Source organism: Dermacentor variabilis, chromosome 2, assembly GCF_050947875.1.
Source record: "Dermacentor variabilis isolate Ectoservices chromosome 2, ASM5094787v1, whole genome shotgun sequence".
NCBI classification, from domain to species: domain Eukaryota; kingdom Metazoa; phylum Arthropoda; class Arachnida; order Ixodida; family Ixodidae; genus Dermacentor; species Dermacentor variabilis.
This window is the reverse complement of record NC_134569.1, coordinates 224,503,199-224,522,215: the sequence shown is the minus strand read 5'-3', so window position 1 is coordinate 224,522,215 and position 19,017 is coordinate 224,503,199. Positions and strand designations below refer to the sequence as shown.

The 19,017-nt window shown below is 46.9% G+C and overlaps 1 protein-coding gene across 1 annotated transcript in view; it reads right to left on the bottom strand.

The window, feature by feature from the left end:
- Window positions 1-19,017, bottom strand: part of LOC142571196 (endothelin-converting enzyme homolog) — a 98,374-nt gene that overhangs the window by 68,847 nt on the left and 10,510 nt on the right. Inside the window, exon 4 of the mRNA XM_075679466.1 lies at window positions 4,043-4,101. Within this exon, the coding sequence (XP_075535581.1) occupies window positions 4,043-4,101 (59 nt within the window). The remainder of the gene's footprint in view (window positions 1-4,042; window positions 4,102-19,017) is intronic.

Below are 19,017 nucleotides of genomic sequence, written 5' to 3'. Positions count from 1 at the left end.
GCTAGTTTGTGAATAGTGATGCTATTCGTGCCCGCCCCTTCGAGTGTCATTCCCAAGATTCGAATGGACGCGACTTTGGGAATGGGATCTCCGCACTTGGTGTAGAGATTGATGTGAATTTCAGTGGGGGGTTTCCAGTTATGTGGCTTGCGGCCCTTTCTAGTTGGGCTGTAGAGAAGGAGCTCCGATTTCTTTGGGGAGCACCGGAGTCCCTTGTCGGTTAGAAAGCGCTCTGTAGTGTCGACAGCTTCCTGGAGAGCAGCTTCGACTTGTCCGTCACTGCCACCCGCGCACCAGACAGTGATGTCGTCTGCGTAGATCGTGTGACCGGTGCACTGGACCTTGCCTAGGTACCTTGAGAGGTCGACCATTGCGATGTTAAAGAGGAGCGGTGAGATGACTGACCCCTGAGGGGTGCCTCTTCTGCTCAGCTCCATTTTCTCCGATTCCAAATCTCCAGCCTTGAGGATGGCGCATCGTTTGCTCAAGAAAGATCTGACGAAGGCATGGAAGGACGAGCCTAGGTCGAGCTTGGAGATGGCGTCGAGAACTAACTCGTGACGGATGTTATCAAAGGCCTTCTCCAGGTCCAAACCAAGAATGGCTCTCGTGTCCCGAGTGCAGCGTTCCAGGATTTGTATCTTGATAAGCTTCATGGCGTCCTGGGTGGAGATGCCTGGCCAGAAGCCTATCATGTTGTGAGGGAAAAAGTCGTTGGTCTCGATATACTCGGCAATTCTGTTATGGATGGCGTGCTCGGCCACCTTCCCTACACATGACGTCAGTGAGATGGGGCGGAGGTTGTCCAAGCTCGGCGGTTTACCAGGCTTTGAGATTAGTATGACCTTCGCCAACTTCCATTCTTCCATTACAACTCCCTCCTCCCAAATCCGATTTATCTCATCTGTGAGAAACTCGATCGATGCGTCCTCTAGGTTTTTGAGAGCCTTGTTGTTAATGTGATCGGGGCCGGGCGCTGAACTGCCATTGAGGTCGTGTAGGGCACGACGGATTTCACTGGCTTTGAAAGGCTCGTCCAGCGCGGAGTTCCGCTTCCCTTTGTATACTGGGTATGCCGCATCATCGGACACAGTTTTCAGCGGCAGGTACTTCTTAGCTAGCATCTCCAGCACGTCCTTTTCCGAAGACTTCTTGGCTTCGTGGAGCGCTTTAGCGAGGACACTTCTCTGGTTTGACTTGGTGACGGAGTCGTCGAGCAAGTGTTTGAGAAGATTCCATTTGCCTCCCGTGCGCATCTGCCCGTCGATTGAATTGCAAATTCCGTCCCATTGCTGCCTATACAGGGCTTGGCAGTGCTCGTCGGTCTGCTTGTTGATCTCGGCTATCTTTTTTCTGAGCTTGCGATTTAAGCGTTGGCTTTTCAACCTCTCGAGAAGTGATTGCTTGGCTTCGAGAAGGTGTGCTAGCCTGCCATCCATTTTGTCTATCTGTAGATCCGTCTCTATGGTTTTGGTTGTGGAGCAGACATCTTGCAGAATTAATGCGCACCACTGGGCGAGACCACTGGACGAGACGAGGCCTTTCTCCACGGGCTGCGCGGGACCTGCGAACCTCACGGAATTTGTCCCAGTCAGGGACCGAGAAGGCCTTCTTTCTTTTCTGCTCCACTTGTAAGCTGGTGACCGTGATGTGGTGATCGCTACCGAGGTCTATGAGCAGATTCGACCACACGGCTGAGCCAGCGTTTTTAACAAAGACGAGATCTGGGACAGAGTCCCTGGTCGAGGAGGTGCCACGTCTGGAGGGAAAGGCTGGGTCCGTCAATATAGAGAGTCCCGCATCTCCCGCCTCCTGCCACAGGCTTCTGGCCTTGACCGTGTCGTGCGTGATGAGTATTTTTATATAAGTAAATGAACGGTTCTTATAGCTGTTGCAAAAATAAATAAATAATTATTCTCTGGCGTTAAATCGGGAACAGAATCGCACAAGAATGCATACCCTGGTGTGTCCTGGTGATAAACCATAGTAAACCGTGCTTCCATCTCACAGTCATACAAAGTTTATGTAGCGTGTTGTACATTATATGACATACTGCAGAAATAAAATTAGTTTTTGCGCGATAATATTTGAGTATAGCTTCGTTTAATGCGCCGCAAACAAACGCCACTCGTCTAAAGATCGAAGTCAATCCGGAGCCTGTACTTCCCATCATTCCTATGTAGGTTGAGGCAACGCTCATGAGAGCCCCCGTAGACACTAGCGCCACATTTCCCTCTAGGGTATTATTAGAAACTCTATGTTCTAGTTCACTTTATGCGCTGAACCGTTTTGTTCCCTCTATTTGTAGCTGCAGTGCACTATCATGGCTACGCATTCTTAAAGAAGTATGCTCCCTTTGGGTCTTATCTCTCCCCAAAACAGCATTCGTCATCTGCCTTGCTTGCGTTTCCTTTCTTGAAAACTCTGCTCTCATTGCTTTCCTGCCTAGAATGACACGCCACGCTGATATTGCGCATGTCGTTCGTGACCTGCATGGAATGATGAGGCGCCGCGCAATGATGAGGCGTAAAGCGGAGCAGGGTATGGCGAAAGCGTGAGTAGAAAAGTGTAGTGCGGTTACGATGCCTATAAAATGTTGCCAGAGTGGCGCGCGTCGTCTGGAAGGTCTGTCGGCGGCGGCTACTGTGAACCACGCCCACGCGTCACCCACGTGCTGGCTCGAGCGATCTCCAGATAAGCGGGGCAGTCGCGCCACACTTTGACCCATTTGTAACGTGCCTCACGAGACAGAGTATTCGCCCCAGCCAATATGTTGCGAAATGAGAACACGTAAAGAGCTACGCCGAAATTAAGCATTATGGAGTGTGGTTATCATCGGCGACTCTTTTTCTTCAAAATAAAGTCGTCTGCGTACAGTTTCCGCCTAGAATACGATCGTGAAGAGCTGAGTTTTATTAAAACGGTGCGCACATTGCATTTAATTGATTCTGGACGAGCTCAACACGTCGAGGCTAGCCAACAGTCGCAGATCCATCTACTATACCTGCACTTGGTAGTGTTTCACAACAACCAAGTGCGACTTCAAGAACATTCACTTAAGGCTCACATTCGAACATGGCCATACTCATTCGTAAACCGCGGAAGAATTGATTTTCTCCGCCAGACTACTCAGCACGTCCTTCGCAGACTCCCAGACTACTACGCGCCTGACCAATGGGCTAGGCGCGTAGTAGTATGTCGGAAATTTCGGTACACCCATTTAAAGAAATACGTCTTCGCATCAGCTCGGTACGCGATTTAACTCGTATTAACTGCCGAGATTTGCTAACCTGATGCATAAACTTGGCCGTGGTGGCTTAGTGGCTACAGCGCTGCGCTGCTGAGCGCGACGCCGCGGAATGAAATCCCGGGCGTGGCGGCCGGATTCCGATTGGGACGAAAAACCTAACCGCCTGTGTGCCATCTTTGGGTGTACGATAAAGATTCCCAGTTGCTCAGAATTAATACGCAGTCCACACTGTGCCTCATAATCATGTCGTGGTTCAGACACGTGAAATCCCCAAATGAAATTTTCGCTCCGCAACAATAGGCGCCCGCGACCGGACGAGGCCATTCGTAAGCTTGCAGCATGCAAAGGAAAAAAAGACTTGGTCGTGTCGCTTTATGGATGACGCAGTGTTTGACAGCTGTTCCGTTCTTTCTGTACAAACAACGGGTGGTTATACAACACCACTTCACATTATATTGCGCCAACACGTCTGCCGTTGCAAACAGGGTGTGAAATGTACGTTATGTTTGCGGTGGCTCCATTAAAGTATGTGGAACCTAGATCATACGTTGGGTGCGACGGTTTGTTGCCGCTAAATGCATTTTAACGAAATACATTGATATTTAACAGTACATAATCTAACTATATAGCTACGTAGGGCTTAAGAAAGAAGAAAAGCACCTCTGGTTAGGTGTACAACCATTAAGAAAGCAAAACTTTTGCGCTACGAAACAACGCGAGCAATACGTAATAAACGCCGGAGGTATTGATCGCGACGATTCGTGCCGATTCTTTCATATGTGAAGCACTTACCAACGACATTTCTCTCTGGGTTGAAATGACAGTCGGTGTCAAATATTGACATACCCCTCCTGTAAAGAAGACATCAGTAACCCTTATTGACACACAGAACAGTTGACAGCCCGTTTCGCAGCGTCTCTAGAATGTTGTCTAGACTGACTGGCCTAATGTATGCATGAAAACCGTGCTACTTAATAGTCCAAAGCTGAAACTAGGGCGGCTGAATATTTTACACGGAAGTGCTTCTTAAAGGGACACTAAAGGTTACCAGAAACTCAAGTTAAAGTGGTAGAGCAATGTTCTAGAACGTCTAAGGCGTCAATATAATCGCGAACAGAGCTTTAGTAACCGAGAAATTGAGGTAAATGCATGACACGATTTGAGACCCCCCCAGCGACATTCCGGTACTAGCCCGACGACGAAAGGACTCCTCATAATTTGTGTTACTAATACTCAACTACTCGTATTAAAAATATCATTTCATTCGATTATAAGATGGAAAAAAATGCTACTTGTCTACGTCTATTCGATTCTAAGAAAAAATAACATTTTGACGTTACCCTTCAGTAATATGGGTGTTCGAAAGGTTTCGTTTTCGCTCGACTCTGCGCGCTCGACTCTGCGCCGCGCACGCTTTGGAGTTTCAGTAGTTTCGTTATCGCGTCGTGCTGTGAGGGTTCTGCTGGCTCGCGAAACTTTCATTTGGAACAAGCAGCGAGAATGCCACGTCCATGTGATGTCGTGGGAAGCCCTCGTTGCTTTCCCGCTCCGGAGAGCCGGTGTCGAGGCCGCCGTCGTAGTACGCAACGACGCCGGCAGTGCGAGCCCTCAGCAGCAGGTCGCGCTCGTCGGTGCTCAATTCGCTGAAGTTGAGCCCACCATCGCGAGCCAATCTGTCGGTGTCAGGGTCCATTGCGACGAGCGTCGAAGTTAGCGTCATAGAATGAAGTAGCAGCTTATGGGCGCCTTGCGCTGGAGCTTGAGTTATAGTAGCGGCGCCTGGTGGCGGTGCGGGAAACGACATCTGGGTCGTGCCAGCTTGGGTCGTATTGAGCCCTGGCTGTGGCGAAGCACGTTTCTAGGCCGAGTTTTGCGTCGATTCGCACATTTTTATGCCCTGTTGCGAGTGCGAAAAGGCTCGTCGCTTCTCACAGACCACGCCGACCACGTTGCGAGCTCGCCGCAGCCTGTAGTTTAACGAAAACGGACTCTCCGTGTGCCGTGAGACGTAATGTGGGACGTAATTCGTTTCTCCTTCCGCTAGCCACCATACTCCCGCTTTCGCTCTGCTGTCGGCTCTGTCTTGGCTCTGTTTCTGGCCGCGCGTTCGCGTTTTGCGCAGAAAAGCCGTAGCGCCGTCTGCGGACGCCGTTCTACTCACCGATGGCGCAACGTCAGTATGAGACCATGATGTCAGTACTCCTCGATCGGAGGCGGGCGACTTGAACTGCGCTAGAGGTACGCGGACGCTTCAGAACGCATTTTCTCTTAAAATAAGTCTCTCCTTGGCACGAAACAAGCGTTTCGAGGTTTCTGTGATGGTATTTCAACAGTCCACGTTGACTTAATAGTAACCTTTAGTGTCCCTTTAACTTACGGCGCAGGAGCAGCATTTATTCTGGAACTTGGTGTTGTGGCACTTGGCATATTAAAAAACGAAGGGGGGGGGGGCGGCTGGAGGGTGGCAGAGTGTTCGTTTTCCCCCCGAAGCAAGCGCGCGTTCGTTGTGCTAGCCGTAAAATGTCTACACCTCGTTTCATTCATAGCAGGCAACACAAAGCAGGAAACGCATAGCAGGCGACTCCTCGCATTCTGAATCAAAGGATTGTGCGTCCCATACGAATTAATAATACAGCCGGTACGCAATTCGTTAAAACGTCTGACGCTTTCGTGTCACAAAATATGACCTCATGGCTACGCGGCAGGCGTCTTAGATCTGAACCTTTTCACGGCCAAACGAGCGGAGTGACAGTTCTGTGACCAGCGACTATATACAGCGCGATTCTACCGCTCCCATCCAAAACACCGTATAGGTCGCATAATGTAAAGACTAAGGTACGAAAGTAACAAATATTGTTACACACGAGGTGTTAAATGCAGAACCAGATGAATCTGGTTGATAGGCGCGGTTGTTGAAGAGCGGTCTCGCGGCAGCTTGGCTAACGTCGTTTTCTTCTTTCTTTCATCTGGTTGTCTGCGCGGTAGGCGTGGTTAATGACAGCTTGTGACATTTCCCCGCTGGCAGACGAAGCCCGCCGGGCGTGTCAGTGATCACGTGGGTTGTAACGCCTCAGACGCGTGACGTGTGTCACTTCAGCCTTGGCCGAGCGTCGTCCACTGCTCGTGAGACGCGCAATGCGGTAGTTTACTTCGCTGAGGCGCTCCAGAATAATGTAAGGGCCGACGTAGTGGGCGAGAAACTTCTGGCACAAGCCACGCTTCCGCAACGGCGTCCAGAGCCACGCAAGGTCACCAGGATCTAAGTAAACGTGGCGGTGACGCCCGTCATAGCGTATCTGGGACCGGTCCTGCGATGCTAGGGTGCGTAGCCTAGCGAGGCGTCGCGCTTCTTCTGCTCGACATAGGATCTCATCAATTGATTCGTTGTCATGAGCGAAATAGGGAAATATGGTGTCGAGGGTGCAGCGCGGCGGACGAGCATACAGAAGGAAAAATGGTGAGTAACCAGTGGTCTCGTGTCTCGCGGTATTGAAGGCATAGGTAATGAAAGGCAAGATACTGTCCCAATTCTTGTGTGCTGAATCGGCGTACATGGACAGCACGTTGGCAAGCGGTCTGTTTGTGCGCTCGACCAGACCATTAGTTTGTGGATGGTAGGGCGTAGAATGGCGGAAGCTACATGAACACAGACGAAGGGTTTGGGTTTCTTCAACCACGTCCGCGGTAAACTGTCGCCCACGATCGCTGATTACTATGCGAGGAGCTCCATGTCGGAGTATAACTGAGCCAGCAAGAAGATAGAAACTTCTGTAGCTGTGGCCGATGGCAATGCGGCGGTCTCACAATAGCGGGTAAGGTGATCTACGCAAACGATAACCCAACGATTACCCTTGGAGGATCGCGGGAAAGGGCCCAGAAGATCTATACCAACTTGCTCAAAGGGGACGCCAGAAGGGGGAACTGGTTGAAGCAGGCCATGTGGCGCTTGTGGCGGACGCTTGTAGCGCTGGTATTGAGAGCAGCTGGCGACGTACTGTTCGATATCTGTCAGCATCTTAAGCCAGTAAAAACGTTCTTGAGCCCGGTAGAGTGTACGTGTGGAACCAAGATGACCGGAAGTTGGGTCATCATGCATGGCATGTAATACTTGGTGGCGAAGGTTCTTGGGGACAACTAAAGGTAGCGTGCACCGGTGGTCGAGTAGCTCTTCTTATACAGCGCGCCACCATCACGTAGGCGAAAGCGACTGCCTGCAGATGACTCCTGTGCTGCCGCAAAGAGCGGTTGTAAGCTCTCGTCCTTGTGCTGCTCGGATATGACGGTACCCATATCCGGAAATTCCGGGGACACAAAAGCGATGTATTCATCAAAATTGCCCGCATCGCATTCAGTTGTTTGGAGTGGTATCGGAGAGAGACAATCAGCGTCAGCATGTCGGCGGCCACTTTTGTAGCAAATAACGAAATCGTATTCTTGTAGATGGAGGGCCCAGCGCGCTAGTCGTCCTGAGGGATCCCGCAGATTGTGACAGCTTCTGACGATATTACACAATTTTTTTGTAACCATGCGTGTTGTAGTTGTAATATAAAAGGGAGCTTTTTGTAGAATCTGCCGCAGGTCCAACATAACGGCTTGCAAGAGGAGCCCATTGCGACTCCAATGGACGCGATACTTGCGTAGCTGTTCCATGTTACGTATGAAGTACGAAACGGCGTGCAATTTGCATTTCCGCCTTTTAGGCGCACCTCTAAGGCGCGTTTTCCTGTAGCAAGCATGGGTGTTCCACCTCCGCGTAAAGGCTGTTCACATGCTGCGACTGCAACGACGACAATCGGTGCTGTCGCACGCGTCGCAATGCGATTTTTAGAGGGCTCATTTCACATGATAGCGATTTCAACAATGCGACTGGTGCGACGCCCAGGGTTGCTTACTGCCAGGTTTCGTGGCACACGCTGCATAATTCTGTTATTGTAATGAATAAAACGTTTACACTATAATCATATTGACGTTTCTTGATTAGAAGCAAATAATATGTACGCTTACTAATTTAAAAACGTTAGTTAAGATTTGTCTTGCAGTGCGCGACGGCGGTTTCTGTAGTTCAGTGCGACATGGCGCACGTAAACAGCTGTTCGCAGGTAGTTCAGCGGTTCTTTATTCTACGGTTCAGCGCTGTGTGTTGTCTTATCTACCTTCTATGACCGTTTCGTTCTGCCTGCGCTACAACAATCTACAAGATGACCTATCGACAAGTTCATATAGCTACCCTCACCGCATATGCAGCGTTCGGAATTCGGCTGCCAGGAAGTCGTGTCCCCCCCTACCCCCCCCCCCCCCCCCACCCCAACAAGATCCTCGCGCTACCCGTGCTCGGCGTAAGCTTCTGGAGAAATGATGCGTGCATATTGCCCGTGATTGCGCATATGTGGTGCCTACTCCTAGCCATATTCTTACGCCAAACGCAACAAGAAGCACCAACCCGAACGACCGCGTGTGCCCCCTGAACGAAGCCTCAAACGATTTATGTGATTACGACGTGGAATGAAAATTGTGTTGTGAAATTCAATTTTAGCGCTAGCCTGGTTCGTCCATCGCCGTGCTTGCGCTGCGAATATATATATGGGAGCCCTCTCTACATATTTCTAAAGGCGCGAAAGCCGACGCATCAAATGTTTCGAGCAGTTACCGTCACTTTTGTAGAAACCTGTTCGTTGTAACATAGCATTCTAAAAGACACGCTTCTCGCTCTCTTTGTTGTCCCGTGTCTCGTGCTGGTAGTACACTCGGAACTTCTAGCAAGAAGACCATATCAATACGCGCTATTCATAATGCAGGATCCTAGGCCCACGGCAGGCGCACTTGCCGTAGAATTTTTCAGCTTTCTGCTCAGCCTCGCACGCTTCTCACGGTCAGCCTGTTCTGTGGAAATAAATATTATTATTATATTATTAATGTTATTAGATATTATAGTTTCTTCGCTGTAATTTATAGCAGTCATCCAGATTTCTTACGCTAGTCATGCATTTAACCTGTATTAGATCAACATTATTACGACATGCTTATGGGAGTCATTTCAAACTAGATTGCTCCACCCAGAGAAAGTACAAATGAAAGTCTCAATTTTTATTCTAATTTGGTATTCCTAAACAGATTATATTGGCAGAATTTTATGCCTGCTTGCATTTTCTGCAATTCAATGTTCAGAGGTGGAAAATCTGATACCTTTTCTTGCTGTCGGAAGGCTGCTTCAATGTCGATAGCAAGCTATAATTATTCATTTCGAAAGTGTTAAGCAATGACTATATGTCTCAGCTTATCAATGCGTTTTTGTTCCACGAACACAGTGAAGTTTTTCTTTCCCTCTCATTGATAGCCATGGAATGAAACTGTTCACTTTCATAAGTATCACGATGCAAACATTCTGGAGTTTGTCCTGAGCATTTGTCTGCTTCCTATAGTGTGCATGTTTGTATCAAGTTCTGGTGTACAATCGCAGTGATCTACACATATTGTGATATTGCAATTAAAAAATTTATTTAACTTTGTTTTCAAATCTACAATGTGGCCATGCAGTAACGACTACATTATTAAGCAAAAAAAAAAAGAAACTGCAGCTTCAGTGTACGTGTTGGAATCTATGTGAAGTGAAGTTTTTGTCAAGTGGTCAATTAAATGCTGTTAAAGTAACTGTGATATATACAATTTGTATTATTTTCAACAATCCAACATGTCATCTTTTCCAAGGTTTGCTTATGCACCGCATAGGTCAGAACCTTAATGTCATGTAATCTTTATGCATTACACTGTTCACAAACCATACCGAAACGCAAACGGCAGGTAATGTAGATGCACGCTGCGAGACATCAACACAGTGACGTATGTTGAGCAAGGAATGGTGCGAGGTGTATGCAGATGAATGAATGACATGCTTTTGCACTTATTTATTTATATACCTCGCAGGCTGCAAGGTTGAAGTATTATGCAAGGAGGAATAAAAAAGTTGTTACAAAAGGAAGAAGGGCACAACATTAAGAAAAAAACAGCAAAAAAAAGCAGTACCAATACATTGCATCAACTAGCCCAAGGTGTTTTACTGGCACAACATTATACAATACTTAACAAACAATAACAAAAAAAATTACTGCCCATGCACCTTGTACAGAGGGTAAACCAGCGAAGCTGACATGTGCGGCCCCGGTGTTTATCACTGGGTCAATTCGAATGGTTTATTCAAGTCTTTCTATATTATTGGTTATGTCTGTGTTTCTTAATGAGGTTATGCACATGTTTGGCTTGGGTTTATTACATTGTTTATTTGGAATGCCACACATCGCACTTTGCAAGATCCCCATCATGGAAAGTGCAATGAGTGGTTCATTGTGTTAATCCATCGGGTCCATCAAAGTCTTTCTTAATTATGTTACGCATTTGTGTTTTGTAATGCGTTAATCATAATGGTTGTGGCTCATTTACGCACTGTAGTTACAAAGTGACACACCGGGGCTGCACATTTCATATTATTTAAATACAGGGACACATTTTTGAACCTATCGGGAAGTCGGAGAGAGACTGCTGCATGCGTGCTCTGCTGCTAGAGAGAAACGATGTCACTATCGGTCTAGCCAATGGCCCACCACACCTTTGTTGCGAGATAATAATGACATCATGATCTTGTCTTAACCCCGTCCCCCTCTGTGTCCCTTCCCTGCAATAATACGTAGATAAATGTATGTTTGAAGTGCATAAGCATTTCTATGTCTACCCAACATGAAATTTCTCTGTCCGTCATGCAAGACGAATGCAATGGCTCACACTCCCTTAAGCAAGGCTCGATCATACCCCTGCACTAGGGGTTTTGGGATCGGACCATGAGTGTTTTGCCTAGGCATATACAGCTTCACTGCAAAAAGAATGAACACCTTTCTGCTAAAGAGAAAGGCGTACTAACAAGTGAAAATTTATTGAACATGCCGAGTAAATGCTGGTTGACAAGCAATAAATCGAAGTTACACAAAAAGAAGAAGCAAAAACTTATGTGTGCTCATACAGATCCCAACAGAAAACGCATGCATCTCTGAAAGTGTAACAGAGGCCATGCTGACTAGATTCTCCCAGTGTATTTGCATCTACAGCTTCCATAATTTCTCTAGGCAACCGATCTCCACAGAATGCTAGCTTCTTCCTCTTCAATGCAGTCTCCACATCTGAGCGTGCATTGTAGAGGAAGAAGCTAGCATTCTGTGCAGATCGGCTGCCTAGAGAAATTATGGAAGCTGTAGATCTAAAATTGCTGGGAGAATCTTGTCAGCACGGCCTCCGTTTGAAATGGATGCATTTCCTGTCAGGAAACGCACACGAATTTTTGCTTCTCCTTTTTGTGTATGTTCGGTCTATTGCTTGTCAGCAAGCATTTACTCGGTGTGTACATTAAACTTTTGGTTTTTAGATCATCTCGGTTTTCTTGTTCGTCCTATGTGTTCTCTGGTGCCATTTGCAGCCAGGCTATTCATTATTTTTTTTACACTGCAACAAGTCACTTTAATGGCCCGTGTGATGCTTCTATGTACCTTATAAAATCTTTTATTTGCCAATGTAGCAAGAATGTATAATGCGAAGCAGTAAGAATAGGGTACGCTAACTTCTAATTATGAAGTTTATTGTGAAAATGCAGTGATCTATAAAGGTTGCCAGAAAGTAGTGCAGCAATAAAACCGGATAAAGACTAGTGCATGATGAAACCAAGCATAAAAGCAGGAAAGGGAGAAAATACATATGGATATGCAAGTCCAGGGAAAAAAACATTGTGATCACGAAGTGTGCATGTGGCTACATTCCAGGAAACTCATTTTTTTCCAATGGCATGGAACTGGAAGAATGTGCTTGCATAAGCAAGCTGTCAATCTGTCTACTGGAATAACGACAGTGTTTCTTGAAAGGTGCTGACATGCAGGATTGGCAATTGTAATGATTCTTTTCCTGCACTTGGAATTTTTCTTTGTTTTCTTTCTGTACCAGCTTTATTTATGTTTGGCTGCATCAAGCACCAATTTTTATCTATCCTTCAAAGATGTCTTTCTTTTTCTGGGGAAAACACGGGGAAGGCGGAAGATGGAAGTTCAATACGATGAGCAACACGAGAACAAGGTGAAAGTAGGAGCCAGCGTTTCCACAAGTGGACCTTGAAGAAGACAAGTACACTTGTCGAAACGTTGGCCCCTGCTTTCGCCTTGTTCTCGTTTTGCTCGTCCCTTTTTTCTGGTAATTTGTATAACTCGCCACATTTTTACAAATGAACCTCCGTTGAAAGTGTGTGTGTGTGTGTGTGTGTGTGTGTGTGTGTGTGTGTGTGTGTGTGTGTGCACGCGTGGATTTGGATGTGAAATCGGGCCCTTGGGCAGAGGTACCATTCTTCTCCCGTGCAGCCTTATGAATTCATTAACTATAGTTAATTAACTATAGCTATAGTAACTATAGAATTAACTATAGTAAATTAACTAATTAACTAAATTAACTATAGTTAATAATGAATACACACAAACTCATCCAGTTTTCAGTTATTATGTCGGGCTTGTAAGCCCGCTTGTGTCCTGGAATACCTGCATGGCTATGTATCCTGTAATTTAATTTCTGGCCATTTCTGGCCATGACACAAGTCGCGTGTCAATCTCCTGATTTTCCTGACAATCTTGTGTGATGTGCAGGCCAAGGCAGTTTCTGGTGAATACATGCAGGGTGTTGTGCAGCGTGCTGCTTTGACTGCTTTCTGTTCAGCTTTTCTAGGTGTAGGGTGACCTGGAATGGTACTCACTTATATGGGGTTTAGTTTTATGTAGTGTCATACTACTGTTAAACTGCTATTGCCACATCACTGTACTATGTGTGCCTGATGTTTACTTGCATATTCATGATTAGCAACCTCGTCTCTGTGTCTGGCAGTTGCATATAGTCTCCTGGTCTAACTGTTTGCCCCCATATTTCACGGTATGGGCCTGTTGTATTGCAAGTTCAGGTGCTCCCGACGTTGTTTCTGAAGGTAGGGGTAGTCATCTTTGCATCTCATATGCTAGCTGGGACAGTATCTTGGGACCAGGTTCTGAGCACTTGAGGCAAAGAATTTGTGCTGTAGGCTGCAACTCTACTCTGTCTAGGTGCTTGTTCGTTTGCTCTTTCTCATAGAGGTCTTCAAGCATGGTACAGCTGGAAAGACCTGTTATTACTACCCGATGCCTGTATTCGATGAGTTGTCTTTTTTGTGTGCTGCTGGTAATTCATGCCGTACCATACCTTGGACACAAGCACAGCATCTGCGATTTTCCATAGTATCTACTCGTCCAGCCCCCATGATTTCAAGATTATTCTTTTCACCAGGTGTACAATTAGCATCCAGGCACGGCATAATTCTTTCACCCACATGCTGGCTCTGCTGTCATGGTCTTACACTAGCTGAGGATTTGTGGATGTTGACTTGCAGGTATGTTTCTCCAGTTATTGAGAGCACAATGTGCTATCTGGAGTAGTTCTTGATTCTAGGCTTTTTTCCGACGTCGATGTAAGCCAACTTATCAGAAAGCGAGAGGCCAGACTGGCCAAGAAAGTATGCAGTGTTGTCGAGGGCTTGTTGCATCATTCTTGATTTCTGTATTAGATAGCTTTCCCATAGACTGTAATACACCATAGGCTGTAGTGTTTCTTGTAGTATACCTGTGTTGTAGATGTGGGTGGGCCAACTGTACCTCCAACTCTCACCTGGAATTTTCTGTTTTTCAGAAAGTTACTGTTTAAGTTCTCTACCAGAAATGTTTTTGCTCATCGTACCACTTATTAGAGTAGCATGAGGTACTGCTGTTAAAAGCCTCTTCACTCTCTTCGTTCTTTCATGAGCGGTATTACACAATGTCCCCCCATAATGTTTCTACTGCTTATGGCCCACTCATATCTGCCAGAAGGCACAACCCTTGAAAACGGTTTTCTTTGTGCTATGTGTGTGACGTAGTATGAGCATTCATGCCTTGACATTTATACATCTGTAGAACCAGCTTCCTGACAGAGTACTTGCTATACCTGATTATGCTTATTTGTGCAGTGCTGTTGAACAATACATATCGATGCAATGAATATTTACTCACTCGCATTATCACGAAAGATGGTTGTTTTACAATTCTGCCCTTTCCTTTCTATTAGTGTTAGATTTTGCATAAGCACGCCCCCCTATGCAATAGTATGTTGAAGTTTAAGGGTTCAATGAAAGGCGATGAACTAAATCTAAGTGCAAGAACTTTTTTTACCTATGACTCCCATCGAAATGCGACTTCCATGGCTGGCAAATCAACCCCTCGCCTTGTGTTAGCAGCAGAATGCTATAGCCACAGTGGCAGGTGAATAAAGTGAGGAAGAATATTTTTGTCTATAGATATTTTTCTTGCCTGCATGTAAGTAAAATTTGGAATAAGTATGTCATTGCAAAAAACCCAGTTTGTGGTCCTTTATTGAATAAACCACATATTGTGTATAGGTGAAATGCAGAAATTTGTTCTAAAATCCTCGGGTGATATGTTCTTGCAAGTAGCATGGTATATCATTACTTATAAAGAGTAATCGCAGCAGATATCGCTATATGGGTTTGCACACTAATATATGTAATCACGAACTTGTTAGAAACATCTAGGCTTAAATGCTTCTGCACACTTGATCAGCTGTGAACAAGCAAGAACTGCTTGTACTGGCTGACTTCGCTGCACAGTTTTGATTTACTTTTCTTCAGCCTGTCGTTTTATACTGTTTTATCTCCACAAGAACAGGCCGTTTGCCTGCATTTTGCATTGTCGCTCAAGTTTTACATGACGGTACAGGAGGGTACGTTGTCACGGTGCCACTATAGCAAGCAAGTAATTTACTTAATCTACTAGCTGTAGAGTTATTTACCTTTCAAAGCAAGTGTTATTACAGATGCAGTAAGGATACAAAGTCTGCAACATAGTTAATGTTTATTGGTTTCTGTGCAAGAAAATTCTCCAGAGAAGAGGTGCAACCTAACGTGCATGTAATATTTATTCAAACCACGGATTTAATGCTGTTGTAGCAAATTCATTACGATAGCCTACACTTTTACTCTGTGAAATTTAATAATAAATAAGCTTTCAAGATGCGTCGGGAAATTCACACTTGAAAACCGACAAGAAAATGCAACTGAACGGTACCGCGTTCAGCACAACGTTGAAACTTCGGGTACTTTGCTGTCTTGTCATTCGCCCTTACCGAGGTTGAAATAATTCAAGCTGCTACTTAAGCGCGCTTTTTGCATGCTACTGAACAAAAGAAAATTGTGACAACCTCGTCGTCTGGTGGGGATCGAACATCTAGTACTGACAACTCGCAAAGACGTACGAAGCAAACGTAAAAATGCACTTCATTTGCTGCGTAGCGTGTCATCAACAAACGCATAGAAACGGGAGAATGGAATCTGCAGGATCAATTTTTTATTTTCCCTTCCAGTACGTACTGAATTCGGCAATCCACGTCTCCGGCATTGCACTTGTGCGAGACACCATTTTTCAAAACAAACCGGCGAAATAGCTCCGCGATAGCTCTCCGCGCAATTTCGACGGAAAATCGCAGCGATCGCTGCGACGGTGCGGCTGTGTGACCAACCGGTTGGTCGCAGCCGAAAATAGGCGGGTCGGCACTGCGACTGCGATTTTCATCGCAAACGATGGAAATCGCACTTCCGGTGCGACCTAAATCGCATCATGTGAAACAGGCTTAAGGGCTGTTTCACATGATACGATTTTCATCGAAACGGAAGTGCGCTTTCGGTCGCCTGCGACGAAAATCGCAGCCGCTGTGCCACCCCGCGCCGCTTTCGGCTGCAACCAACCGGTTGGTCGCAATTTCGGGGCTCCTTTTGGGAAATGGCGTCTCTCTCAACAAGTGCAATCGCCGGAGACGTGGATTGCCGTATCCGGTACGTACACGAAGGGAGAATTAAAAAAATTGTGCTTCAGGTTCCATTTTCCCATTTATATGCGTTGTTCGGCACCATACGTTGCAAATGAAGTGTATTTTCACGTTTCCTTCGTAAACACACCATTCCGAGTTGTTAGTACTACGAAGCGTTCGATCCACACGAGACGAGCCAGGCTAGTGCTAAGGTTGAATTTCACAGCGCAATTTCCATTCCACGTTCAGTAATTACGCACAGTCGCTGGCGGCTTCCTTCAGGTGCAGACGTGGGGCTTTCGGGTAAGTGCTTGTTGCTGTGTTTAGTGCAAGAATATGGCTAGAAGCAAGCACCGCTTATGCGAAGTCACGAGCAGCACACACATGTCATTGCTTCAGAAGCTGACGCTGAGCACGGAAGCGCCGCCATCTCGTTGTTAACATGACGACTTCGTTGCAGCCGAATTGCGAATACTGCACATGCGGTGAGGGCAGCTATGTGGGTTTGTTATTAGGCCATCTTGTAATATGTTGTAGTGCAAGCGAAATAACGCGGATGTAGAAAGCACATGAGACAACACACAGCGCTGAACAACCAGCTGCGAATAGCTGTTGTTTCTGAACGCCGTGTCCCTTCGCACTGAACTTCAGAAACCGCCATTGCTCACTCCAAAACATATTTAAACGACAAAGCGTTTTTAAATTACAAAAGCAGCGTATTATTTGCTCCTGACAAAGACACGTCAAGATAGTACAATGTGCACGTTTCCTTCATTACATTAAAATAATTATGCGGCGTGCGCAACAAAACCTGGCAGCAAGCAACCCTGCGTGTCGCTCCAGTCGCATTGTTAAAATCGCCATCATGAATGGCCCCTCTAAAAATTGCATTGCGACACATGCGACTGGACCGATTTTCGTCGCTCCAGTCGCAGCATGGGAAACTATGCTTAACCTAGCGAACGAGCGCAGCGAAGGATGAAAGCGAACGGGCCGCGCAGCAGTGGATGACAGACGCGAGGAGGAAAGCGGGAAGGAGGGCACAGCGGAACAACGCCACCTAGACTGCCTCAAGGCCGCCGGACCGCCTCTGTGACGTTCGTAAGCCGGACTGGGCGGGTTCAGGCGCTAGCGTAGGAACGCTTCAGCACAAGTCCGCATAATTTTTGTACACTTTGGCTGACTGACTTTTTTTTTGGAATAAGATGAGGCAGAAATAGAAAATATAGCGAAAGGTGTTTTCTACAGGCCTGCAGATGTACCGACCTACAAAATTCTCCCAGCCCACCGACCTGCGGAAGCTGGCGTTCTTCGGGGAAGCGACCGACGGAAAGGCGCCACTAGGTCTGCTGCGATGACTCGCTTTGAAAGGACGACCAGACGGCAGTCCTCTAGTGTTTCTGTATATGCTCCCGCAGGGAGCATATACAGGAACATTACAGTCGTCAGCCCATCGGCGCCACCATGGCTGCGGCGACAACCTGCTTTGTGACAACAAGAATGCGCCGCGTCAACTGGGGGACGGCGCCGAGATGGCTAGACGCCGTCGGCGGAGCAAGCATTGTTAGTGTGTACGCCGCCGCCTTCCAGGTTGGGTTTGGAGCAGGTGATCTCCTGGAAGATATTTGGCGGTGCCCTCTCACGCAGCTTAGAAGACGTCAGTGAATGGACAGACGCGGCGGCCATTGTCTGCGGCGTCAACTCTGGGACAAAGAGGCGCCTGCTCGAGTCAAGCACCGTGTCTGCGAGAACCCTCTCACCTTGGTGTGGTCAGTGCAACCTGTGCGGAATTGAGTGCGTAAACCCTCCCCCTCAAAGGCGGGTTAGCTACGATGTCTTTGAACGTTCCGAATTGTTCGGCAGTGGACTGCCATTTTCCCTCACCTTGGGATCTAGGGAGGACAGAATGTATTTAAGGACCCGTTGGCGGCTCCTCAGGGTGCCTTCCTCTATCAGTCATATTAGACTGATGAACAGTTACGTTCTGATGTAGATGCTGTAAATAAATCCCATATTCCTCGTTCTCGGTGAGAACAAGTCTCTCCCTTCAACAACGTCCTCAGCGTGGATGAGCTGGACGACGGCATGGGCCAGCTACCATCTATTTGATGCCCGACTCCAACCATAAGAAGGCATCCGGCGTTCTATTCATTTATTTGTTAGAGTTTGCAGCTTCCGCTTTTTAGCTTTGTTGTCCGGGTCAGGCAGCTTGTCATTCAATCGCCGGCAGAAATTTTTTAGGAGAATGTTTGTGCTGCACCACAATACATATTTCAGCACCACCTCACTCGTGTGTTCCTTTTCACAGACGTCAAAGTCTGAAGGCTCCTCATCGCTGAGCAACTGGAGTGCGAGTTCCATGGCCACGTGGCGCTGGTTTTGGACCTTTGGCTCACGTAACTTTGCTGCTCATTCAACTCGGATATCTTCTTGGCCATGTAGCGGAGTAATGTACCGTCTTGATGCTGCAATTGCGGTTTCATCCCGATTGATGAATATATTGACCGAATGGTCGTTGGTTATGGCATGATATTGACCGAACGGTCCTAGGTTGTGGCATGATGATGCTCCCGCGGCTGCCCATGCACTTGTATGCATGAGGCGATATTGTAAATAGTATACAAGTACACCATGAAGTCAACAAAGTAGCAGCAGCGTTCTTTTTTTTTTTTTGTGGTTGACTTCAGCTGCACCTGCTCGGTTAGCAGTTGAATGGCACGGAAGTTATCGTCTCCCCGTGTTGCACATATTTTGCTCAGAAGATAAACGACAGTCTCGCAGATGTCCATTTCTGAGTTTTCATAACTTGAACTCACGGCACTCTCGAAGCTCCCGACTCCCGCAAACAACTTCAGCAGCCGTCGTTTGCT